The following is a 20676-nucleotide window of genomic DNA, read 5'->3' as shown; positions in this document are numbered from 1 at the left end:
AATCAAACTGCTACCCTCTTTCCTCAAACCTCTTCAGTGACTACCACACATTACCCGGAGAGTCAACCCCTCCTGCGGTGTCCGGGCAGCTGCCTGGCTCTGCCAAAGCCTCCAGCAGTCCCTCCTTATATGTAACTGAACGAAGTAAAAGAGGGGGGGGGGGTTGTTGGAGAGATTGCTTCGCCACATCGGTGGGCGTGGAGACAGAGTAGACGGGGAGGGTGCGGTCCCAACCGGGAGCTGCTCAGACCAGCCCATCACAGAGTCGTCAGGGGGACAGAAACAGGTCTCCGCTCCCGCCCTGTAAGCCTCAGGAGGAGACGGTGCGGCTGTGTGAGTCCTTCCGGTCCTGTGGGGGTGGCAGTGTCGCCTGGGGCCGGGGCGGAACTCAGGCTGGCTCTGCAAAGCTGGCGCCTTCAGCCCCAGAGAAGAAGGCTCCTCAAAGGATAGCGTGTGACTTTTTAAAAAAAAACTTTGATCAGCTGTAGGTTCTTGCATCTGCTACTGCGAGAAAAAGTGATCTGACTACAAAGCAGTAGGGAAGGGCGCCTGGGTAGCGCATCTGCCTTCGGCTCAGGGCGTGATCCCAGCGTTCTGGGATCAAGTCCCACATCAGGCTCCTCTGCTGGGAGCCTGCTTCTTCCTCTCCCACTCCCCCTGCTTGTGTTCCCTCTCTCGCTGGCTGTCTCTCTGTCACATAAATAAATAAAATATTAAAAAAAAAAAAAAGCAGTAGGGAAGTGGGGTGACTTGTGAGGGCATTTGTGGCAGGATCCAGAGTGGAGAGTGTGTGCTGGTGCGTGGTCTGGGACCTGTGGTCTAGGACCCAGCTAGCACTCATACCCTGCCGGGAACAGAGCCGTGTGCTGCATTTTCAGGAATTTTGCTGATAAATGGCCGTTAGTAAAAATTATACACTAAATGAGTTCTATTAAAAGTAAAAATAATATACACTTAAAATGTTATCATTTCTGTTTATTTTACTACATTTTACAATGTTCTGTGCTTGTGAGGTTATTTATGACTATTGTACTTACATGGTGCAAATACCATATAATGGTGTGCTGCTTGAAATTGTCCATGGTGGAAGTATTAGCAAATGTGCTAAATTGGGGCTGGATTTACTGTTTTGTTGATTGTCTTGACTTGGGAAATGAAGGAGAAAACGTTAGTAAGAGAGGTTGAATTAATAAGTATGTCTTGTCCGTCGCCAGCGTGTTGTGAGTAGCCCCAGCCCAGGAAGTATTCTTCTAGTAGTCAGAAACAAAGAAATGACACGTTGTTGACAAATAGGGCTTGTTTGACTTCTCTCCTGCCCTTAATATCAAGTAACCTTCGTGTCTGAAGTACACTAACTGGTCACCTGCAACCACGGGTTGGCTAGTAATAGAAGGTTTTGGCAGAAATCCGTGAAAGAACTGCAGTGAGATAGCACTTCATGCCTAGGACAATGGTTACCGTGAGAACAAAGGTGCAGGGACGAGCGGTGACAAGGACGCGGAGAAACTCTCCAGCGCTACTGGGGAGAATGTACATGGTGCAGCTGCTCTGGGAAAGTTTGGCATTTCTCAAAAGGTTAAGCATAGAGTTACCATATGACCGGGCACGCCTGTGTACACACCGAGAGAATTGAAAACACGCGTCCACACAAAATCAGTACGTGAATGGTTCCAGCAGCGCTATCATAATCCACCGAGGGTACCTGGATGGGGCCGTCAGTTGAGCATCTGACTCTTGGTTTCCACACAGGTCGTGATCTTGTGGTCGTGGGATCGAGCCCCACGTTGGGCTGTGTGCTCGGGTCGGAGTCTGCTTGGGATTCTCTCTCTTTCCCTCTGCGCCTCCTGCTGGTGCGCACACTCTCTCCGCCCCCCCTCAAAAATAAATAAATAAAAGCTTTAAAAAAAAGGCTCCAAAATGGAAACAACCCAGATGTTCTCAGCTGATGAATGGATAAACCAAATGTTATATCCATACTATAACATTATCAGTCAGCCATAAAAAGGCGTGAAGTACTGACACGTGCTGCAGCGTGGATGAGCCTTGAAAACACGTATGTGAAGGAGGCCAGTCCCGAAGGAGCACCGACTGTACTGTTCCATTCACATGAAATGACCACAAAAGGCAAATCCGTTCAAGTGGAAAGTAGAGCGTTGGTTGCCAAGAGCTGGGGAGGGAGAATGGGGAGTGACTGCTCATAGGGACAGGGTTTCTTCTTGGGGTGGTGACCGTGTTCTGGATTGGCAATGGTTGCACATCTCTGGGGACATGCTAAAACACTGAATTGCGTTAACAGGGTTAATTTTATAGTATGTGAATCATTTCTCACCAAAGCTGTTGTTAAAACAATTAATGAAAACAGTTTGTAAGAATCAGTTGGCTATGTGGAATTTACAAGAAAGGGTATCATAGTTTATTATATGTGAGGTGTGTACCACACATCCTTATATCAGCAAAGTTATAATCCTACACGTCCCTGAGGCATATTAAACACATACCAGCACATTGCTCAGGCGGCGGCCCCATCGATCCCTCACCACTGCCCCAGGCTTCTCCCTGCTCCTCCACCTCACGGCCCCCAGCTCCACCCCCAGCCACAGCAGAGAGAGGCTCCTGGCTCTCCTCCAGAGCAGGCCTGGGGTCTCTCCTCACACTCTTCTGGGGCCACTTCTGTGTGGTCATTGCTCTGGAAATGCTGCTTGAATTTCAGGAACATCTTGTACCGCTATCTTGGCACACTCTTCCAAGCATATTTTGTTTCTATGAAATAACAGTGCTTTTAATCTGTGATAATTGACATGCATTATAAGTTCTCAAACATTTGCATAACAGGCTTTGAGTGACCATGGGTTCTTTTTTAATTTAAATTCAATTAATTAATATATAATGTATTAGTAGTTTCAGAGGTACAAGTCAGTGATTCATCAGTCTTATATAACACCCGCTGCTCATTACATCATGTGCCCTCCTTCATGCCCATCACCCGGTTACCCCATTCCCCCAGGTCCCTACACTTGGTTCTGTAGCTCAATTCTCAGGGACCTGAATGATGTCAGCCCACATTGCGACAGGAGGGCTGAGGGTTAGACACAGAGCCGAGCAGGTGGGAACTCTTGCTCGGGCCTCTCCTTCCTTCCCATGCTGCTCTTGCCAGGTGGGCCATCACTAAATGCTAGCCACATTCTGTTTGTAAAATGATTAGCTATTATTTCTACTTTTTCAAATTAAATTATCAGTGAGTAGCCACGTAGACAAAATCTCTTTTAGGTCAATACTTGCAAGCCCTGCATCTGTTTTTAGTTCCTTGGAAGTTGCATCTTGTAGTGATCATGAAGTACTGACATACCCTGAATGAAGTGCCTTCCATAGGGAAAAGAAATGTTAATTATGTTCATTGTAGTATTTTTTTGGTGTTTATAAGTTTTAACCATTCTTTTAATTGACTTTGAGGTGTAATTGTATACAGTGAAATGAATACTCCCATTTAAAGTGTACATTGTGGGGCGCCTGGGTGGCTCAGTCGTTAAGCGTCTGCCTTCGGCTCAGGGCGTGTTCCCAGCGTTCTGGAATCGAGCCCCGCATCAGGCTTCTCCGCTGGGAGCCTGCTTTTTCCTCTCCCACTCCCCCTGCTTGTGTTCCCTCTCTCGCTGGCTGTCTCTCTTTCTGTCAAATAAATAAATAAAATCTTTAAAAAAATAAAGTGTACATTGGATGAGTTTTGACAAACATGAATCTTCACAGTTGCCACCCCGATCAGAGCAGTCCCTTCCACCCTCCACTCTGGCAACCACTGATGTGACTGATTTTTTCTAGAATGCCGCATGGTGCCATCCCACAGCACATCCTCTTCCGTGCCTGGCTCTTTCTGTCTATATATTGTTCAAAGACTCATCCATGCTTCTTTCTGTTGCTGCTGGTTTTCCCGTCGTTGATGCAGGGAGGGTGCATGGGAGGCACTCTGTTATTGGAGGTAGAAGTTATGGTCAGTAGTGTGTTGTTGGTTTTTTTTTTTTTTTTAAAGATTTTATTTATTTATTCGACAGAGATAGAGACAGCCAGCGAGAGAGGGAACACAAGCAGGGGGAGTGGGAGAGGAAGAAGCAGGCTCATAGCGGAGGAACCTGATGTGGGGCTCGATCCCACAACGCCGGGATCACGCCCTGAGCTGAAGGCAGACGCCTAACCGCCGTGCCACCCAGGCGCCCCCCCCCTTTTTTTTATTTTAATAACTTATAAGAGTTGAGTGGTACATTCCCCCCATGAGTTTTGATTACATTGATCTTTTAACGGGCAAATGGAAAGCTAGTCTTTTGACTACTCAAGTGATCTTTTTATTTTAATATCAAGTTTATTGAAGCCCGATTTATATACAGTGACACTCACTGCTGACAGATGTGTGTACCAGCACCACAGAGAACGTTTTCATCAGCCCAGAAAATTCCCTTGTAGTCCGCCCCTTCCTCCACCCCAGCACCTATCTTCCCCACGATGTCATGAGTAGAGTCCTACGGTGTGCAGCCTCTTGGTGCGGCTTTTTTCAGTGAGCACGAGGCGTCTGAGATTCATCCGTGTTGCATGTAGTTCTCTATTGTTGAGTAGTCATCGTGTGGACGTACCGTATTTTGTTTTTTCCATTCACCAGTGGGAGGACATGTAGGCTGTTTCCAGCTTTTGGCAATTATAAATAAAGCCCCTTTAGCAGGCACATGCAGGCTTTTGTGTAAGCATATGTATTTGTTCGTCTTGGGTAAGTATATAGGCGTGGGTTGCTGGGTTGTATGTGAGCTGTATTTTTTTTTTTTTTTTTTTTGTGGGAGAGGGAGAAGCAGGCTTCCTGCCGAGCAGGGAGCCCAATGAGGGGCTCCATCCCAGGACCCTGGGATCATGACCTGAGCGGAAGGCAGACGCTTAACGACTGAGCCCCCCAGGTGCCCCATGAGGTGTATGTTTACTTGTGTAATGGACTGCCAGCCTTTTTCCCAAAGTGGCTGCACCATTTCGCATCCCCACCCACGACATTTACATCTTCGACAGCACGTGGTTTTGTCACTTTTGTGGGTTGTTTTAGCCGTGTTAAAAGATGTGTAGTGGTGTCTCATTGTGGTTTTGATTTGCATTTCCCTGAGGACTAGTGATGTTGAGCACGCTTTTATGCGCTTGTTTGACATCTATCTATCTTCTTTGGAGAAAGTTTCATTTGGCTAATTTGCCCGTTTTTAAATTGGTTCTTTTCTTGTTATTGAGTTTTGAGAAATTTTATATATTCTGGGAATAAGTACTTTTTCAGATTCGCATATATTTTCTACCCGTCTGTGGCTTGTCTTTTTTATTTTGTGGGTTATGCTGTTGGTATTGTGTCTAAACAGTTGTTGCCTAGTCTAAGGTTGTAAACATTTTCTACTACTTTAGAAGTTAGAGGTTTTATAGTTTTAGGTTTTACATTTAGGTCTTTGATCCGTTCTGAGGTAGTTTTGTATACAGGACAAAGTAAGCTTGAGATGCTTTTTTTGCGTTAGGATTGAATTGCCCCGGTGCCATTGTTGAACATGTCCTGTCGAGTGTTCATGGTAATAATGGTTATTACAGTGCTTTTAACCTGGGTGTTCTCTGACACATGGTCTTAAACAGAGGAAGCTAATGAGGGACTTTATTTTGTCATTTTTTATTTTTTAAAAGATTTTATTTATTTATTTAACAGAGAGATGAGCCAGAGAGCACAAGCTGGGGGAATGGCAGAGGGAGGAGGAGAAACAGGCTCCCCCCACCCAGCAGGGAGCCAGATGTGTGGGGCTTGATCCCCAGTGGAAGGCAGCCGCTCAACCAACTGAGCCACCCAGGCGCCCCTAGTGAGGGACTTTAATTAGTCTAGACTGTTCATTTTATAATACTAGGGACTTGTTGAGTTTATGTTAACCCTGTGTGTTTTGTTAAAGGTCTCAGGATTCTGCCCTCCAAGAAAATCTTGCCATGATTGGATAGGACCCCCAGATAAACATTCAAACCTTCGACCCATTCACTTTTATGTCCCTGAAAACGAATCACCGTTGGAACAAAAGCTAAGAAAATTAAGACAAGAAACTCAGGAATGGAACCAACAGTTCTGGGCAAACCAGAATTTGACGTTTCGTAAGGTAAGCTTCCATCCGAGGGCGGAGTGAGAAAGAAATAACACAGGTGGCCACTTGGGGGCGCTAAATCCTTAGTCTTTGCCTTTCTGTTACTTGGTCCTGCCTTGTAGGACCTTCCTCTTCCTTCCCTTCTCTCTCTCTCTCTCTCTCTCTCTCTCTCTCCCTCTCTCCCTCTCTCCCTCTCTCCCCTTCCCTCCATCCCCTCCCTCTCTCCCTTCGTCTTTTCTTCCTCTCTCTTCCCTCTCTCATACATATACACGTATGTGAATGTATGGGTGCCTATAACTTTTAAGTCAATATTGTAACTGTACATAAAAAATACTGATCATCGTAAAATCACAGATCTTGAGACTTTCAAGTAGTTAAAAGGAGTAGCAGAGCCAGTTGGAACATGTGTGTGTGTGCGTGTGTGTGTTTATGAAAATATGGGTTTTCGTGATGTGATTTCATTCTGAGAATTCAGAATTCTTAACAGCGTATTGTAAATGAACTATATGAGAAAGAAGTAGAAATATTCTAATCCAGAAGAAATGTATTTAAGCTTTATATGTCCTACTGTTTGGGCGGACTGTGTGATGAATTATATTTATCTTATTCTGTGGATTTATAAACAGTGCCTCCCAAAGTTTACTGAACATCTTGTTTTCAAATCCTACGTCAAGCATGGGACTTTAAACCAAATTCATATGGCTTAAACCAGGTTTGGAGATGGGTCCTTTCTCAGAAATCTCCATCCAGACTTCTCCAGAATACTTCGAGCTGTGTCCTAGCCAAGGAAAGATGGAAAGATGAAGAAGGCATTCTGATGGTTGTCTTCTTTTAGGAAAAAGAAGAATTTATTCACTCAAGACTAAAAGCTAAAGGCCTGGAACTGAGAGCTGGATCAGGTTTGTTCATTTTGCTTTTTCTCCTAACATTGTGTTTGTTTGAGTAACTGCATGAGAAGATAAAAGGAAAGGACGTCAGGGGCCCTGGGGGACGCAGTCGGTTGAGCATCCGACTCTTAGTCATGATCTCATTGTTGTGAGATCGAGCTCTGCGTTGTCAGGGAGGCTGCTTGAGATTGTCTCTCTGCCTCTGCCCCTCCCCTTGCCCCCCTTAAAAAAAAAAAAAAAGACGTTAGATGAAGGAGAGAAAGCTCAGGGGGGAGTTGTGGTCTCCTTTGGGACAGGTGCGCTGAATGGTACTCCCTCTTTTCCCTTTGGGGGAGATCATCCCTCTCCTGATTTTAGGTCATTCTGATCCATGACTTCCCTTTGACCTTTGAACTTCTATCCCAGGGTCCCATGGCTTTTGCAGCTCTTTCTCTCCTATACCAGCTCCACTTCCTGCATTCCTGACCTCCGTTCATGGCCCCACCAGCCCCCAGGAGCTGCAAACCTCATGGGAGTCCTCAAAGCCCCCCTCCCTCACCTCCCATTTCTCTATGAGGATTACCTCTTAAACATTTCTCAGTATTCTGACCACTCCCTGTCCTTGAAACATTGCTTTAGTTCAGGACTTTGTTAATTCTGTGACTAATGCAGCAACTTTCTGATTGGTTCCTTGACCTCCAATCTTTAAATCAGGGATGGGCAAACTTTCTGTAAAGGGCGAGATAGTAAATGGTTTTGTCTTTGTGGGCCATGTGGGGTCTCTGTTTCAGCTATTCAGCTCTCTGTTGTGTGAGAGCTACCGTGGAAGACACATAGACTGACGGGCATAAATGTGTTCCAGTAAAACTTCATTTATTTTAAAGATTTTATTTATTTATTTGTCAGAGAGAGAAAACAAGCAGGGGGAGCAGTAGGCAGAGGGAGAAGTAGGCTCCCCGCAGAGCAAGGAGCCCAACGCAGAACTCAATCCAAGAACCCCGGGATTCCGACCCGAACTGAAGGCAGATGCTCAACCGACTGAGCCACCCAGGCGTCCCAGTAAAACTGTTTACAAGAGCAGGGGTGGCGGGCCACGTTTGGCCTGCAGGCTGTAGTTTATCAACTCCTGCCTCAAATTCCTTCTTCACAGTGTAGCCAGACTGCCCTTCCCCAAATGCAAGTTTGACATTTGTTGCTTAGCTTAGGTTTTTAGACTCCCCATGACTACAGAATGGCAGCTGTGCTCTGGGTCTGGATTGAAGGCCTCCCTGGCCCCAGCACCCCCTGCCCAGCCCCTGTGGCCCCTGCCCGGCTCCTCTGTTTCACGTTTCGTCCCCCATGCTGTATGCTTGACATGCCTGGAATGCTCCATTCAGTCCCCTCTGCCTACAGAACTGCCTGCTCTTTTTTGGATAGACGATCTTGTGCTTGTGTGTAACAACCTTTGATCATTTTCTCTTGCTGTTGATGTTAGGCCTGAATAACATTTCATACTGTTTGTTAAACAGATTTCTACTGTCAAAACATTATTCTCATGGAAAATCTGAAACCATTGACCCCAAAAGCCACATTTGTCATTGGACTAAAGCACTGTCCGTCTCTCCCTGCTAATCCTTAGCCTTGCCTGGATCTGTTTAGGATGAAGAGCTGGAGAAGGTGGAACTGTGCTGATCATAGGCTCTGCTGTTTGCTGTTTGTCATCAGGGTGCTGTCTTGGCAGGCAGGAGCCAGCAGGAAAGGGTGCTGGGTCCTAACAGAAAGCACAGAATAATGGCTCACAATTTCAGACCCTGACCACGTTGGGTACTCTGCTGAGTCCTTGGCCTGTGTCATCTGTTTTATTTCCCACAGTGACCCAATGAAGTAGGTCCTGCTACTTTTGCCATTTTAGAGATAAGGAACCCGAGGGCAAGTCATTTAACCAAAATGACACAGTAAGTGGAGGGGCCTAGATTCTGGCCTAGTGACTTGGGTTCCCTGTGCCTGTCTGACGTCACCTTGCCACAGTGGCTCTCAGCTTGCCCTGTGCTGTCCTGGCCCGGGACCGTGGCCACAGATGCCACAGCCCTAAGGGAGGGGTGCACCAGCCTCGGGAGTGTGTCGTCAGGATCGCCAGGGTCAGGGAGGCTGTGGATGTGCTTTGAGATAACCACTCTCTTCACAGACGGGAAAGGTGGTTTTGAGTCTTGTTATTGTTATCACCAAGTCCCTATTGATGGCATTACTATATACTGAAAGGCTGGCCTTAAATCTGATTTTTAAATTAATTTGGTAATAAAACAGGAAAGATTGGATTGAGGAAAGCGACATGTGAAGGGAGATGCCCACTCTGTCAGCTATTTAAAGTTTCCAGGCTGCAGTGACGGAAATGTGGGGGGGTAACACAGGTGGATCGCCTCAGTGGGACCAGAGTACGTGTGCTTAACACGTGAGTATAGGGGTCCCGTAGGACTGAGGGAGGAGGAGGCTTGTTTAATTAATGGTAATGGAGAAATTACTTTGGGTCGAAAAGAGTACATTTAGATTCATGGCCCCTATAATACAAATATATTCCAAATCAAAAAATTAATTGCTAAAAATGAATTATTTGTGGATTAAAAGTTAAATACACAGCTCCCAGTTGTAGGAAGTCTTAACACAACTGACTCTGTCGTCTGGAGGAGTGACAATTCCCTGAGCTTGACAGTAAAGGTAGAGCGATAGGAGAGTGTGAAAACTGACAATGCCTGTATTAGCGAGGACTTTTTTTTTTTTCTTAAAATTTTATTTTTTTAAAATTTTTATTATTATTTTTAAAGATTTTATTTATTTATTTGACAGAGATAGAGACAGCCAGCGAGAGCGGGAACACAAGCAGGGGGAGTGGGAGAGGAAGAAGCAGGCTCATAGCGGAGGAGCCTGATGTGGGGCTGGATCCCATAATGCCGGGACCACGCCCTGAGCCGAAGGCAGGCGTTTAACCACTGTGCCACCCAGGCGCCCCTAAAATTTTATTTTTAAGCAATCTCTACACCCAGTGTGGTGCTTGAACTCACAACCCCGAGATCCAGAGTCACACGCTCCACTGAGGCAGCCCCGCGCCCTGGGAGCACTTCTGCTGATCTGTTGTGCTGAGGGGCACGAGAGGCTCAGGCCTGGGCTGGGATAGAGCCGGGCGCAGGCGTGGCCTGCTCTCAGCCACTGGAGCCAGAAACAGCTCTCCTCCCCAGGCCTCAGCCTTCTCTAGCTGAAAATGGGCTTCCTCCATCTCTCAGTAAACCTCCTCAGTTCGAGGGCAGGGTGCAGCCTCCAGAGGCTCTCCCCAGGTAGGGGCCTGGGGGCCCGTGGGGAGGGGCCCTAGAATCGGCAGAGGCCAAGGCTTGGGGGTTGTGTTGAGTGAGTGCGGCTGCTGCTGTGGAAACGGGCCTGGAGGCAGCGCAAGGCCAGTGCAAAGCAGAGGGCTGGACGAAGGGTCGGCGTCCCGGGAACAAGTGAAACGTGAACAGCAGATGATAGAGCAGAGATGCTGGGCGGGGGGTCTTGGTGAAGAGCATGAATCAGTTTGTAGAAATGACAGGGTACCTGTCAGTGAGGAATGTGACTACAGATTACGGTGCGGATTAGGACAGCCCCCAGGCATTGTCCCGGGGCATTTTCAGCGAGCAGACTCCGTGCTGCTGGAGGTGCGGTGCAGTAGGGCGCCCGTAAGTGGTCAATTTCCAGCCCTTTCAGAAGGACGTGACTGCAGGCAGCACACGCATGCCAAGAAGCAGGAGCATTCTGATCGCGGAACGCGTAAGAACGCATTCTAGAGGAAGACATGAGAAGGCTCAGCCGTCCGTTCCTTGCAGCATTATCTTTTTTTTTTTAAGTAGGCTCCGCACCTAGAGTGGAGCCCAACGTGGGCGGGGCTCGAACTCACAACCCTGAGATCAAGACCCGGCCGGGATCAAGAGTCAGATGCTCAACCAACTGAGCCACCCAGGCGCCCCCACCGCATTATCTTGAAATGCAAAAAAAAGGGGGGGGGAGTATCTAAATTCCAGTAATCACAGATTAGATAGTGGCCCTCTCACTTGGTGGATGTTCATTGGCAAATTCTGCAGCAGTGTAGAAAAATTACTGAATTTCCAGGGCAAGAAACAGGACACCATGGATTCAGCTCTGCCTGCCCCCAAATTCGGTCTTCTTTGTCGAGCAGCAGTGCAGTGGGGAGATTCTTGCCTCTAATTTCTTTTGTTGCAATGGTAAGTTTTCATGCAGTGGGGGAAAAGTACGCCATTGAGATGGATTTACTTTAAGCTAGCTGGGATTTATGAGCCCCCACGGGGTTTTCAGTGAGCATATGGTGAGGTAGGTTATGCTACCCGCCTTCCTTCGCCTACTTTCTTTAAAGCTCAGTAGCGCATTGCAGGGTTGGGAGGCAAGGAAGCTGAATTGCTTAGCAGACATTTCTGGTGCTTCTGCTTTATGGCGATCCCTGGCTTCAGGGTGTTTGGACAAGACACCACACTAGACCAGCAGCTGAAGACGGCCCCTGACCTGTCCTTGGAACCCTGGGACTCCTGCTGTTTTGCCAGCAGTGGTAACAAGTGGGCGCTATGTCCAGGCCCCATCCCGCCCCCCACACTGGCCGCAGCTCATTTTGTCTCAGCGCAGTCTTATGATGTGTGCTGCTGTGATCCACGTTCTAGGTCTGAGACGGGTCAAAGTTCTGGGCCATCCGCCAGTGAGGGACAGAGCTCTGTCAGAGTGGGGCTGCTAACCGCTGCTGTGCCAGTGCAAGGCCACAGAGAGATGTGCTGGGAAGCTGATCTGAGGGTGCACGCATGCCTCTCCCTCCAAGACTCATTGTCCAGAAGACACTAGCGCTCTCAGCTGCTGCCGAAAGCCAGGGGCTCCGCCGCTCCTCAGCCCCATCGCCATGCTCAGGCCCTGACCACTCTCCTCCTCGCTCACTCTGTTCAGTCACATCTGTGCCTCTCCAGGCCCTTTATTTCCTCCGTGCTGGTCCATGGCTTGTGACCCATTTTCTCCCTTCTCTACCCTGTGGGCTCCTATTGATCCTGTGAGACCCAGCTTAAATGTCACCTTCCCTGAGAACCTTCGGCTTCCCTCCCCATCTCAGGCAGCTGGTTCTCTTTTTTGTCCCACTTAGCATTTATCCATTTGTTGATTTGAGGTGTTTACCCAGTAGTTTCCATGTGCCAGGCTAGGCACCAGGACCTTGCAATGGATGAGACAGAGCCGTGGCCTTGCCCTCATGCAGCTGACATTCTAATGTGGGCTGGGATTGTGCCCAGCACACAGATAGCTCAGTGAAGGCGTGCTGCGCTCCTAGGGTGTGAAGAACTCAGGGAAGTTGGCGGGGGAGTGGGGGTTGTAACAGGGCCTCAGAGAAGGCCCGGCTGAGGAGGAGACAGCTAGGGGAGACTTGAGCTGCTCCTCCCCCAGAGGGAGGTTTTGAGGAGCTGCAGGAGGCTGTGTCAGAAGAGTGAGGACGGGGGCGCCTGGGTGGCTCAGTCGTTAAGCGTCTGCCTTCAGCCCATCATGTGATCCCAGGGTCCTGGGATCGAGCCCCGCATCGGGCTCCCTGCTCTGCTGGGAGCCTGCTTCTGCCTCTCCCACTCCCCCTGCTTGTGTTCCCTCTCTGGCTCTCTCTCTCTCTCTGTCAAATAAGTAAAATAAAATCTTTAAAAAAAAAAAAAGTGAGGACGTGTGGAACACGCTGCTGTTTACGCGGGCAGCCCCTTGGTTACGATTTGGAACGGATGTGTGCTCATTCTCTGTGAGGGGACAGACACATGCTTGTGCCGCACCGAGTGTTTGCGTCTATGTCATATGTGTAAAAGGTCAGCCACTGTCCCTCCTGCTTCTGAGGAAATGTGCCCTTGGGTTACCATCCCAGCTCTGTCTCCCCCAGATCCTGACAGGGTTGGAACGTCGACCTCAGCTGTGCCTCTGGGAAACATGGCCTCCACCTGGAGACAGCATCTGCACGGGCAGGCATGCTAAACCTGAGCTCGAGCATGGGCCTCCCTGCGTGTGCACGAATCCTGCAGAGGTGGTAGGGCCTGTGGGCTGCTCTCTGCTCCCATTTCAGGGCAGTCTGGCTGCCCCCGTTGGCAGGTTTGTTCCTGTCCTGTGTGGCCTTTTTAAATCTGGTGGGGGAGCCCTGACAGTGGGCGCCATGGATGGCACCTCCCACCACACAGGGAGCACCACAGAGTGGCCGGGTCAGTCCCTGTATGTCACCAGTGCCCACCAGCACCTAATACGTTACCTGGTTCAGTGTGTGCTCACTGGCTCCGAGATTGAATGGTTAGGCCGGTACCTACCCCAGACCAGGGTGCATTCAAAGTGAGGAAGTTCCATTTCCCTTTTGGGGGTTTCTCACGTTTCTTGTCAGAAGCTTCAGAAGGCTTTGGAGTAGACACGGTGAAGCATATCACACGTGATGTGCGTTGGTAGACGCACACGTGAGCTTGCATTCGTCACGAAGAAATTGAGCTACACTGGAACTATCCTGGTCTGGTGATGGAAGGAGGTCATTGTCTCTCTAAGCCTTTTTCCTTTTCTGGGATATAATTCACATGCCATAAAATTCACATTTTAAAAAAAGATTTTCTTTATTTGAGAGAGAGAGCACACAAGCAGGGGGAGCAGCAGAGGGAAAGGGAGAAGCAGACTTCCTGCTGAGCAAGGACCCTGCCATGGGGCTCCATCCCAGGACCCTGGGATCATGACCTGAGCCGAAGGCAGCTGCTTAACCGACTGAGCCACCCAGGCGCCCCTAAAATTCACGTTTTATTTACAATTCAGTAGTGTTTAGTATTCACGAGATTGTGCAGCCATCCCCCATATCTCATTCCAGAACATTTTCATCGCCCCAGAAGAAACCCTGTTCCCACTGGCAGTCACTTCCAATTTCTTCCTCCTACCAGCCCCTGACAGCTACTAATCTACTTTCTATCTTTATGGATTTGCCTATTCTGGACCTTTCCAGATAAACGGAAACTTTTAATATGTGGTCTTTTGTGTCTGCCTTCTTTTTTAAGATTTTATTTATTTGAAAGAGCGTGCATGCGAACAGCAGGGCGGTGGGGGGAGCGGAGGGAGAGGGACAAGCAGACTCCGTGCTGAGCGCAGAGCCTGCTGTGGGGCTCGATCCCGTGACCCTAAGATCATGACCTGAACCAAAATCAAGAGTCAGACGTTTAACCGACTGAACCACCCAGGCCACCCATGTGTCTGCGTTTTCACTTACGTGCACGTTTTCAAGGTTCATCCATGTTGTGCATGGACCAGGATTTCAGAGATTGTTTTATGGCTGAATGCTATTCTGTTGTGTGGATAGACCACATTTTGTTTATCCATCAGTTGGTGGACATTCGGGTTGTTTTTGCTTTTTCGACTGTTATGGAGACTGCTTCTGTGAGAATTGTGTATCATACCTACAAGTGGAATTGCTGGGTCATATGATAACTCTGTGTTTACTTTTTTTTTTTTTAAATTTTATTTATTTGACAGAGGGAGAGAGTGAGCGAGACAGGAAACACAGTAGCGGGGGGATGGGAAAAGGAGAAGCAGACTCGAGCCCGATGTGGGGCTCGATCCCAGGACCCTGAAATCATGATCTGAGCCGAAGGCAAATGGCTAACCACTGAGCCACCCAGACCCTCCTTTGTTCTTCTTTTTCAGGATTGTCTTGGCTGCTTGGTTTCCTTGCATTTTTACATGAATTTTAGAATCTGGTTGTCAGTTTCTGCCAAGAGCCAGCTGGGATTTTGTTAGGGATTTTATTGAACCTGTGTGTCAATTTGGGGCATGTTGCCATCTCAGTGGTATGAAGTGTTCAAAACCATGAACATGGGATGTCTTTCTATTTATTCATGTCTTCTTTCATTTCTTTCAGCTGTGTTTTGTAGTTTTCAGTGTGTAAGTCGTACACTTCTTCTCAAATTTATTCCTAGGTCCTTCATTGTTTTTGATGCTATTTTAAATGGAATTGTTTTCTTTCTTTATATATATGTGTGTGTGTGTGTGTGTGTGTGTGTGTGTGTGTGTGTATTTCAATTTACTAAACTCTACGCCCAACATGGGCTCAAATTCATGACCCCCAGATCAAGAGTTGCATGCTTCACCAACTGAGCCAGGAAGGCACCCCTGGAATTGTTTTCTTAATTTCATTTTTTGATTGTTTATTGCCGGTGTATAGAAAAATACAGTTGATGTATGTATTTTGATCTTGTATTCTGCAACCTTGCTGACCTCTATTAGATCAATAGTAGTTTGTGGGTCCCTCCCCGTTAAGTCTTAATGTCTACATTGAAATTAATTTTCAGGTCAAAAAGCAACGTTAGATGCAGAAGAAATGGCTGACTTTTACAAGGAATTTTTAAGTAAAAATTTTCTGAAACACATGTATTATAATAGGTAAGTGTTTGTTTTTTTCCTAAAATCTTGAATATTATATCTGTATTGGGTAGGATTATTTTCTTATCTGTATTTGGTGACATTTATGTTTATATTAAAGGTAGATTTTGCTGTAAACTTAGTTTTTACACTTTTAAGTAAAGTCAACACCTTAGAGATATTTGTGTGGCAATCCCGTGGGAGTTTCTACCCCTCATGCTTGTGCAGTGGGTTCTAAACAGCACTTTCCACTAAGGGGAACCTGAGCTCCTTGGAGAAGCAGGTCTGGGGTGGGAACAGTGCAAGACGAGTCAAGATTTGTGTCTGAAAGTCAGGAGGCTCAGAGACCAGTGGGGTCACGTGAGAACAGTGCAGGAGCCAACTTGAGGGGCTCCCATAGGCCAAGGGTGAGGCCACTCCAGCCGCACAAAGGAAATGACCACAGTAGATTAAAAATATATCAAATATATCATATTGTGCACAATATGCACAAATTGCAATCATAACAGTATTGAAAAGCTCACAGTCACCTCTGGATATAGCTAGGCAGCCAACTCATTATTCTGAAAATTGGTAAATAAAAGAATCCAAAGAATACACACCTTTCCTGCATCAGCTGTAGTTCAGGGTAACCACACGGAGGAGCATATTTCTTTGTAGAAGGATGACAGCTAATGCAGAAGGAGTGATGGAGTTAGAAAATTAACATTTTCCCAATGATATAAGGGGTCTGGGTCACAGTCACAGCCACTAAAACCGTTGGGTAGGAAAGCTAGTGGGGCCTCAGAATACATGGGTCAGGGTGCTCGCTCCTGAACCCCCCCCCCGGTGCATCGTCTTGCTGTACACAGAGGGGCAGCTGCCGCTGCACGCCTCTGTGGCGTGCAGGAGGACGTGGGGTACCACCTGTGAGGTGATCTTACCAGAAAAATGGAGAGGAATCTAGGCAGACCTCTAGACTTATCACCAGTTCACGGGAAATAGGTAAAGGGTATATGGGAGGGGGGTGAGAGGGGTTCATTGAAGACCACGTTTAAAATGATAGCTTAAAGATAAAATTCCAAAATGTTGGAAATTCAACACGAACAAATGATCCAGTTTCAACAAGTAACTAGAATTTTATTTATTTATTTTTTATAAAGATTTTACTTATTTTTTGAGAAAGCACAAGCAGGTGGAGAGGCAGAGGGAGAACTGGGCTCCCCGCTGAGCAGGGAGCGCAATGTAAGGCGTGATCCCAGGATCCTGGGGTCGTGACCTGAGCCAAAGGCAGACACTTAACCGACTGCGCCACCCGGGCACCAGAAGTAACTAGAATTTTAAACAGGAGGGGGATCTACCTCAAATTAAAAGAGGCTTCGTGCAGCATACAGTCCTTATTTAGGTCCTGATGCAGACAAACCACCTTTGAAAGATATTTTGTTAGAGGAAGTTGAACAGTGGCTGTATTATTAGGTTGTATTAAAAAGGGTTTTAATGATAAGTAATGTGTATTTCCAGGTGAAACGACAGGCTGTGATGTTTGAGATTTGCTTTAAAAGGTGACAGTGGCAGTGTTGTGCCAGGCAGGGGGGGTAAGATCTAGAGGGTGGTGGTAGTGGTTGAGGCTGGGTGAGCTCAAGAGACCACCGCGAGGAGAGATCGGTCTCGCAGTGTGTGCGTAGCGGGGCTAGCACAGTCATGTTCCTCTGAGCTAGCTAAGTTGTTCAGTCAAGCCAGTGTGTGTTCTATGTCTCTAGGCCTTTGCTTTCTGGTGTAGACCCGTAGCACATTTGCATCGTGCCTCGTCTCCAGTGAGCTGGGTGTGTGCTATGCGGGGTTCAGAGCGGAGAGAACCAGCCTTACCCGAGGGCAGGTAGCAGGGGAGCCTCAGTGTCCCCTTCTGTGCCCCCGTCACCTCCTGCCCCTGCCTTCCCTATGGAAACGGGGAAAGTTGAGTTTCCCTACACTATATCAGAGTATTGGTGGAGTGGAATCTGGCTCTTCCTTAGTAACATAGGAACTTTAATCTCGATGGGATAGAAGCCTTTCTTGTTCATTTAGGGTGCTGCTTCCCATTATAACATCACTTAGGTGGATAGAAACATAAGCTCCCTCTCAGGAGGAGAGGGGTTTTCTATCCAGTCAATGCAGAGGCTCCAGAAGGTGACGCGTTTACCTCGTGCTCTTGCTTCTTTTGAGCCCTTGGTCCGTCGTCTTCTTTCTGTACAGAGACCCAGTAAATCCTTTGAGTCCAGTCTGAAATGAAAGTCCCATGTGCACTCATTAGCCCATTTGGCTGAAAAGCATTGGTACTTATTGGCATTTCAGCTTCCAAGGGCTTAGCACTAAGAGTCTGGAATGTGTGCATTCTGTTGTGGAGACTTTCCAGGCTTGTCCCATTCAGCAGTGGGGTGAATTTGCAATTTTCAGCATGGTACAGTAACTCATGGGCAAGTGAGCCCGACACTGTGTGAACTCCATCCCAATATTTATATGAGAAGCTCTGGAACTCTCTCTTTAGAGACACGGATTACACAAAAGCTCAGATCATTTAGAAAAAAGAATATGTGGAGCTTTATGATGTTGGCACTCATGGTAAATTAACCTCTCAGGATGGAGTACTCTGTCCTGTGCTTCTTTTTTTTTTTTTTTTTTTTTTAAGATTTTATTTATTTATTTGACAGAGAGAGAGACAGCCAGGGAGAGAGGGAACACAAGCAGGGGGAGTGGGAGAGGAAGAAGCAGGCTCCTAGAGGAGAAGCCTGATGTGGGGCTCGATCCCAGAACGCTGGGATCACGCCCTGAGCCAAAGGCAGACGCTTAACGACTGCGCCACCCAGGCGCCGCTCTGTCCTGTGCTTCTTATGCAGATAAGGTGCCCAACCTGGATGGTCCCCACTGAGTCTTGCCAGTTGTTTGCCCAGTGGTTATGCCCCCATCGCTCAACAGTTGTGTCTCTCTAGGAATGCCACAGGACTCTGGAGGCCCCAGGCTTCTCTTTTGGAGTCTTTTAGCAAAAAGCAGAGGATTGCAGCAGAATGGGAAAAGGCGGGGTTTAGGTTGCCCTCGGCATTCACTTGTTGAACCTTATTCTCAGCCTTATTCAATCCAAGGTGGAGGAAGGAAGGCGCTATGGCCAGTTTAGCTTTAACGAGGGCAGAAAAGGGAAGAGACAGTGGGGAAAGGTGGAGGTAGTCAGGAGGACTTGCCTGTTGGCTGGGAACTCCCCTCAGAGGCCTGGGCGCTAGTCCTCCGTTACTGGGGGGATGTCACATGTGTTTCTCCTGTTTCTCTGTAGAGACTGGTACAAGCGTAATTTTGCCATCACCTTCTTCATGGGGAAAGTGGCCCTGGAGAGAGTTTGGAACAAGCTTAGACCAAAACCAAAGACAACCAGCACTTAGGAGCCCACCCTGACCCGCCCACTCTGACCCACCCACCACCACTGTTGGAGTTTCCGGGGGAAGCTGCTGCTTTGGGAATCCATTTTACAAGGGCTCTAAAAACCTGTAAGTGAACTGAGTCCCACACCTGCTTTATAGGGGCCCCTTGGCTTTTGTCAGCACAGGGTGGTGGACTGGGAGAATGGGGGTCCTGGTGAGCCGCGGGCCATGTGACTCTGTCCCGACTGTAGATTCCCAGCTGGCCCTGGGTCATGAACATGATGTTAAATAAAACCCAAGCACTGTGTACCCATGTTCTGTGTTTTTGAATTCTACCAATTTGAAATAGAATAATATAAAATATTAGGTGCTTTGACCTGCATGTTTGACTCCACTGGCTGCAGTCGTATGTACCACACTGTCCCATGACCAGCGGGCCCTGAGTTGCTGGAGGCCCAGGTCCATGCCTTGACGAACCGCAGCTGTCCCGGGATGCTTGCTCCAGTGGGCGTGAAAGCGAGCGCAGCTCCTCTCAGACCTCAGGTGACGGCAGAGGCGCCTTGGAGAACTTTCCTCCACTTACTCTAGTGAGCAAAGTTTTTCAGAACAACTTGCTACTGGATCATATTCTCTGTTTTTCAAATTCTTTTTATTTTTTTAAAGATTTATTGGAGAGAGAGTGAGAGAGCAAGTAGGGGCATGGGCAGAGGGAGAAGGAGAGAGAGAATCCCGAGAAGACTTTCCGCTGAGCGCTGAGCCCAGCACAAGGCTTGATCTCATGACCTGAGCCGAAACCAAGAGTCGGACGCTCAACTGACTGAGCCACCCAGGTGTCCCTCAAGTCCTTTTTATTTTTATTTACTTATTTATTTTTTAATGTTTTGATTTTTTTTAATTAAATTTTTTTTTTTTTAAGATTTTATTTGACAGAGAGTGCACACACGCACAAGCGGGGCAGCGGCCGCAGAGGGACAAGCAGGCTTCTCGCTGAGCAGGGAGCCCGATGCGAGGCTCCATCCCTGAAGCCTGGGATCATGACCTGAGCTGAAGACAGACCCTTAGCCAACTGAGCCTCGCAGGCACCCGTATCTTTTTTTTTTTTTTAAGTTAACTATACACCCAACGTGGGGCTTGAACTCAGGACCTTGAGATCAAAAGTCCCCTGCTTATTGACTAAACCAGCCAGTGGCCCCTCAGATTCTTCTAAAATCAGCATTATTTAAAATAGGATCGTATGGGGGCCCCTGGCTGGCTTTGTTAGAGTGTGTGACTCTTGATCTTGGGGTTGTGAATTCGAGCCCCACATTGGGGATAGTGTTTATTTAAAAAATAAGATGCATATTATAAAATGCTGAGGCCCTCTTTGTATTATGTCTTGGAGCCCTGTGATGTGGGGGCATTCCGGCCTGCAGGAGAGGACATCTGCCTCGATGGCAGGGGATTGGCCTTCGGAGCCAGGCCTTGTTAGCAAGCGTGTCTTCTGAGGACTGATGAGTTATGTGGAATTAACCAAAAGCCACTTGGCAAACAGTTCCTACTACAGAGCGAGGCATGATAATAAAGTCATAAGCTCAGATTTCTTGCGTGGCTTTTAAGCTGCTTCGAGCAAAGATGATTTCCAAGGAGAAAACTCAGAAGCCAGAGGAAGCGTGTCAGCACCCCCTTTCCATGGAGGCTTTTAAGGGCCCTCGGATGAATGGGGGTGTGTGTCAGCCTCGAGGCTGCCCAGGAGGGCGATGGTGCTGTGCTCTGCTCCGCCAGATGCCTTGTCTCCCCAGGAACACTGCACGGGGGCGGTAACGCTCCGTGCTGTTAACCCAGGTCCCCAGAGGGTGGCGTACACGCGCCAGACAACATGGAACATGGACTTCGACAGAAGGAGCGCCGTGCTGTTTGTTCAGACCATACCTCTGCTGAGCTCAGATTCTCAACCTG

General features: G+C 47.8%; 1 protein-coding gene across 1 annotated transcript in view; it reads left to right on the top strand.

Moving 5' to 3' along the window:
• LOC103676890 (cytochrome c oxidase assembly factor 8) overlaps positions 1-19048 on the top strand; it is a 27103-nt gene extending 8055 nt beyond the window's left edge. The window contains exons 2-5 of the mRNA XM_040641366.1: positions 5934-6131; positions 6952-7015; positions 15307-15397; positions 18657-19048. Coding sequence (XP_040497300.1) covers positions 5934-6131; positions 6952-7015; positions 15307-15397; positions 18657-18762 — 459 coding nt within the window. The 3' untranslated portion in view covers positions 18763-19048. The remainder of the gene's footprint in view (positions 1-5933; positions 6132-6951; positions 7016-15306; positions 15398-18656) is intronic.
• The last annotated feature ends 1628 nt before the right edge of the window (positions 19049-20676 follow it).

The sequence above is a fragment of the Ursus maritimus genome, unplaced genomic scaffold, assembly GCF_017311325.1.
Source record: "Ursus maritimus isolate PB19 unplaced genomic scaffold, ASM1731132v1 scaffold_25, whole genome shotgun sequence".
Lineage (NCBI taxonomy): Eukaryota > Metazoa > Chordata > Mammalia > Carnivora > Ursidae > Ursus > Ursus maritimus.
This window is presented reverse-complemented; position numbering and strand designations above follow the sequence as displayed.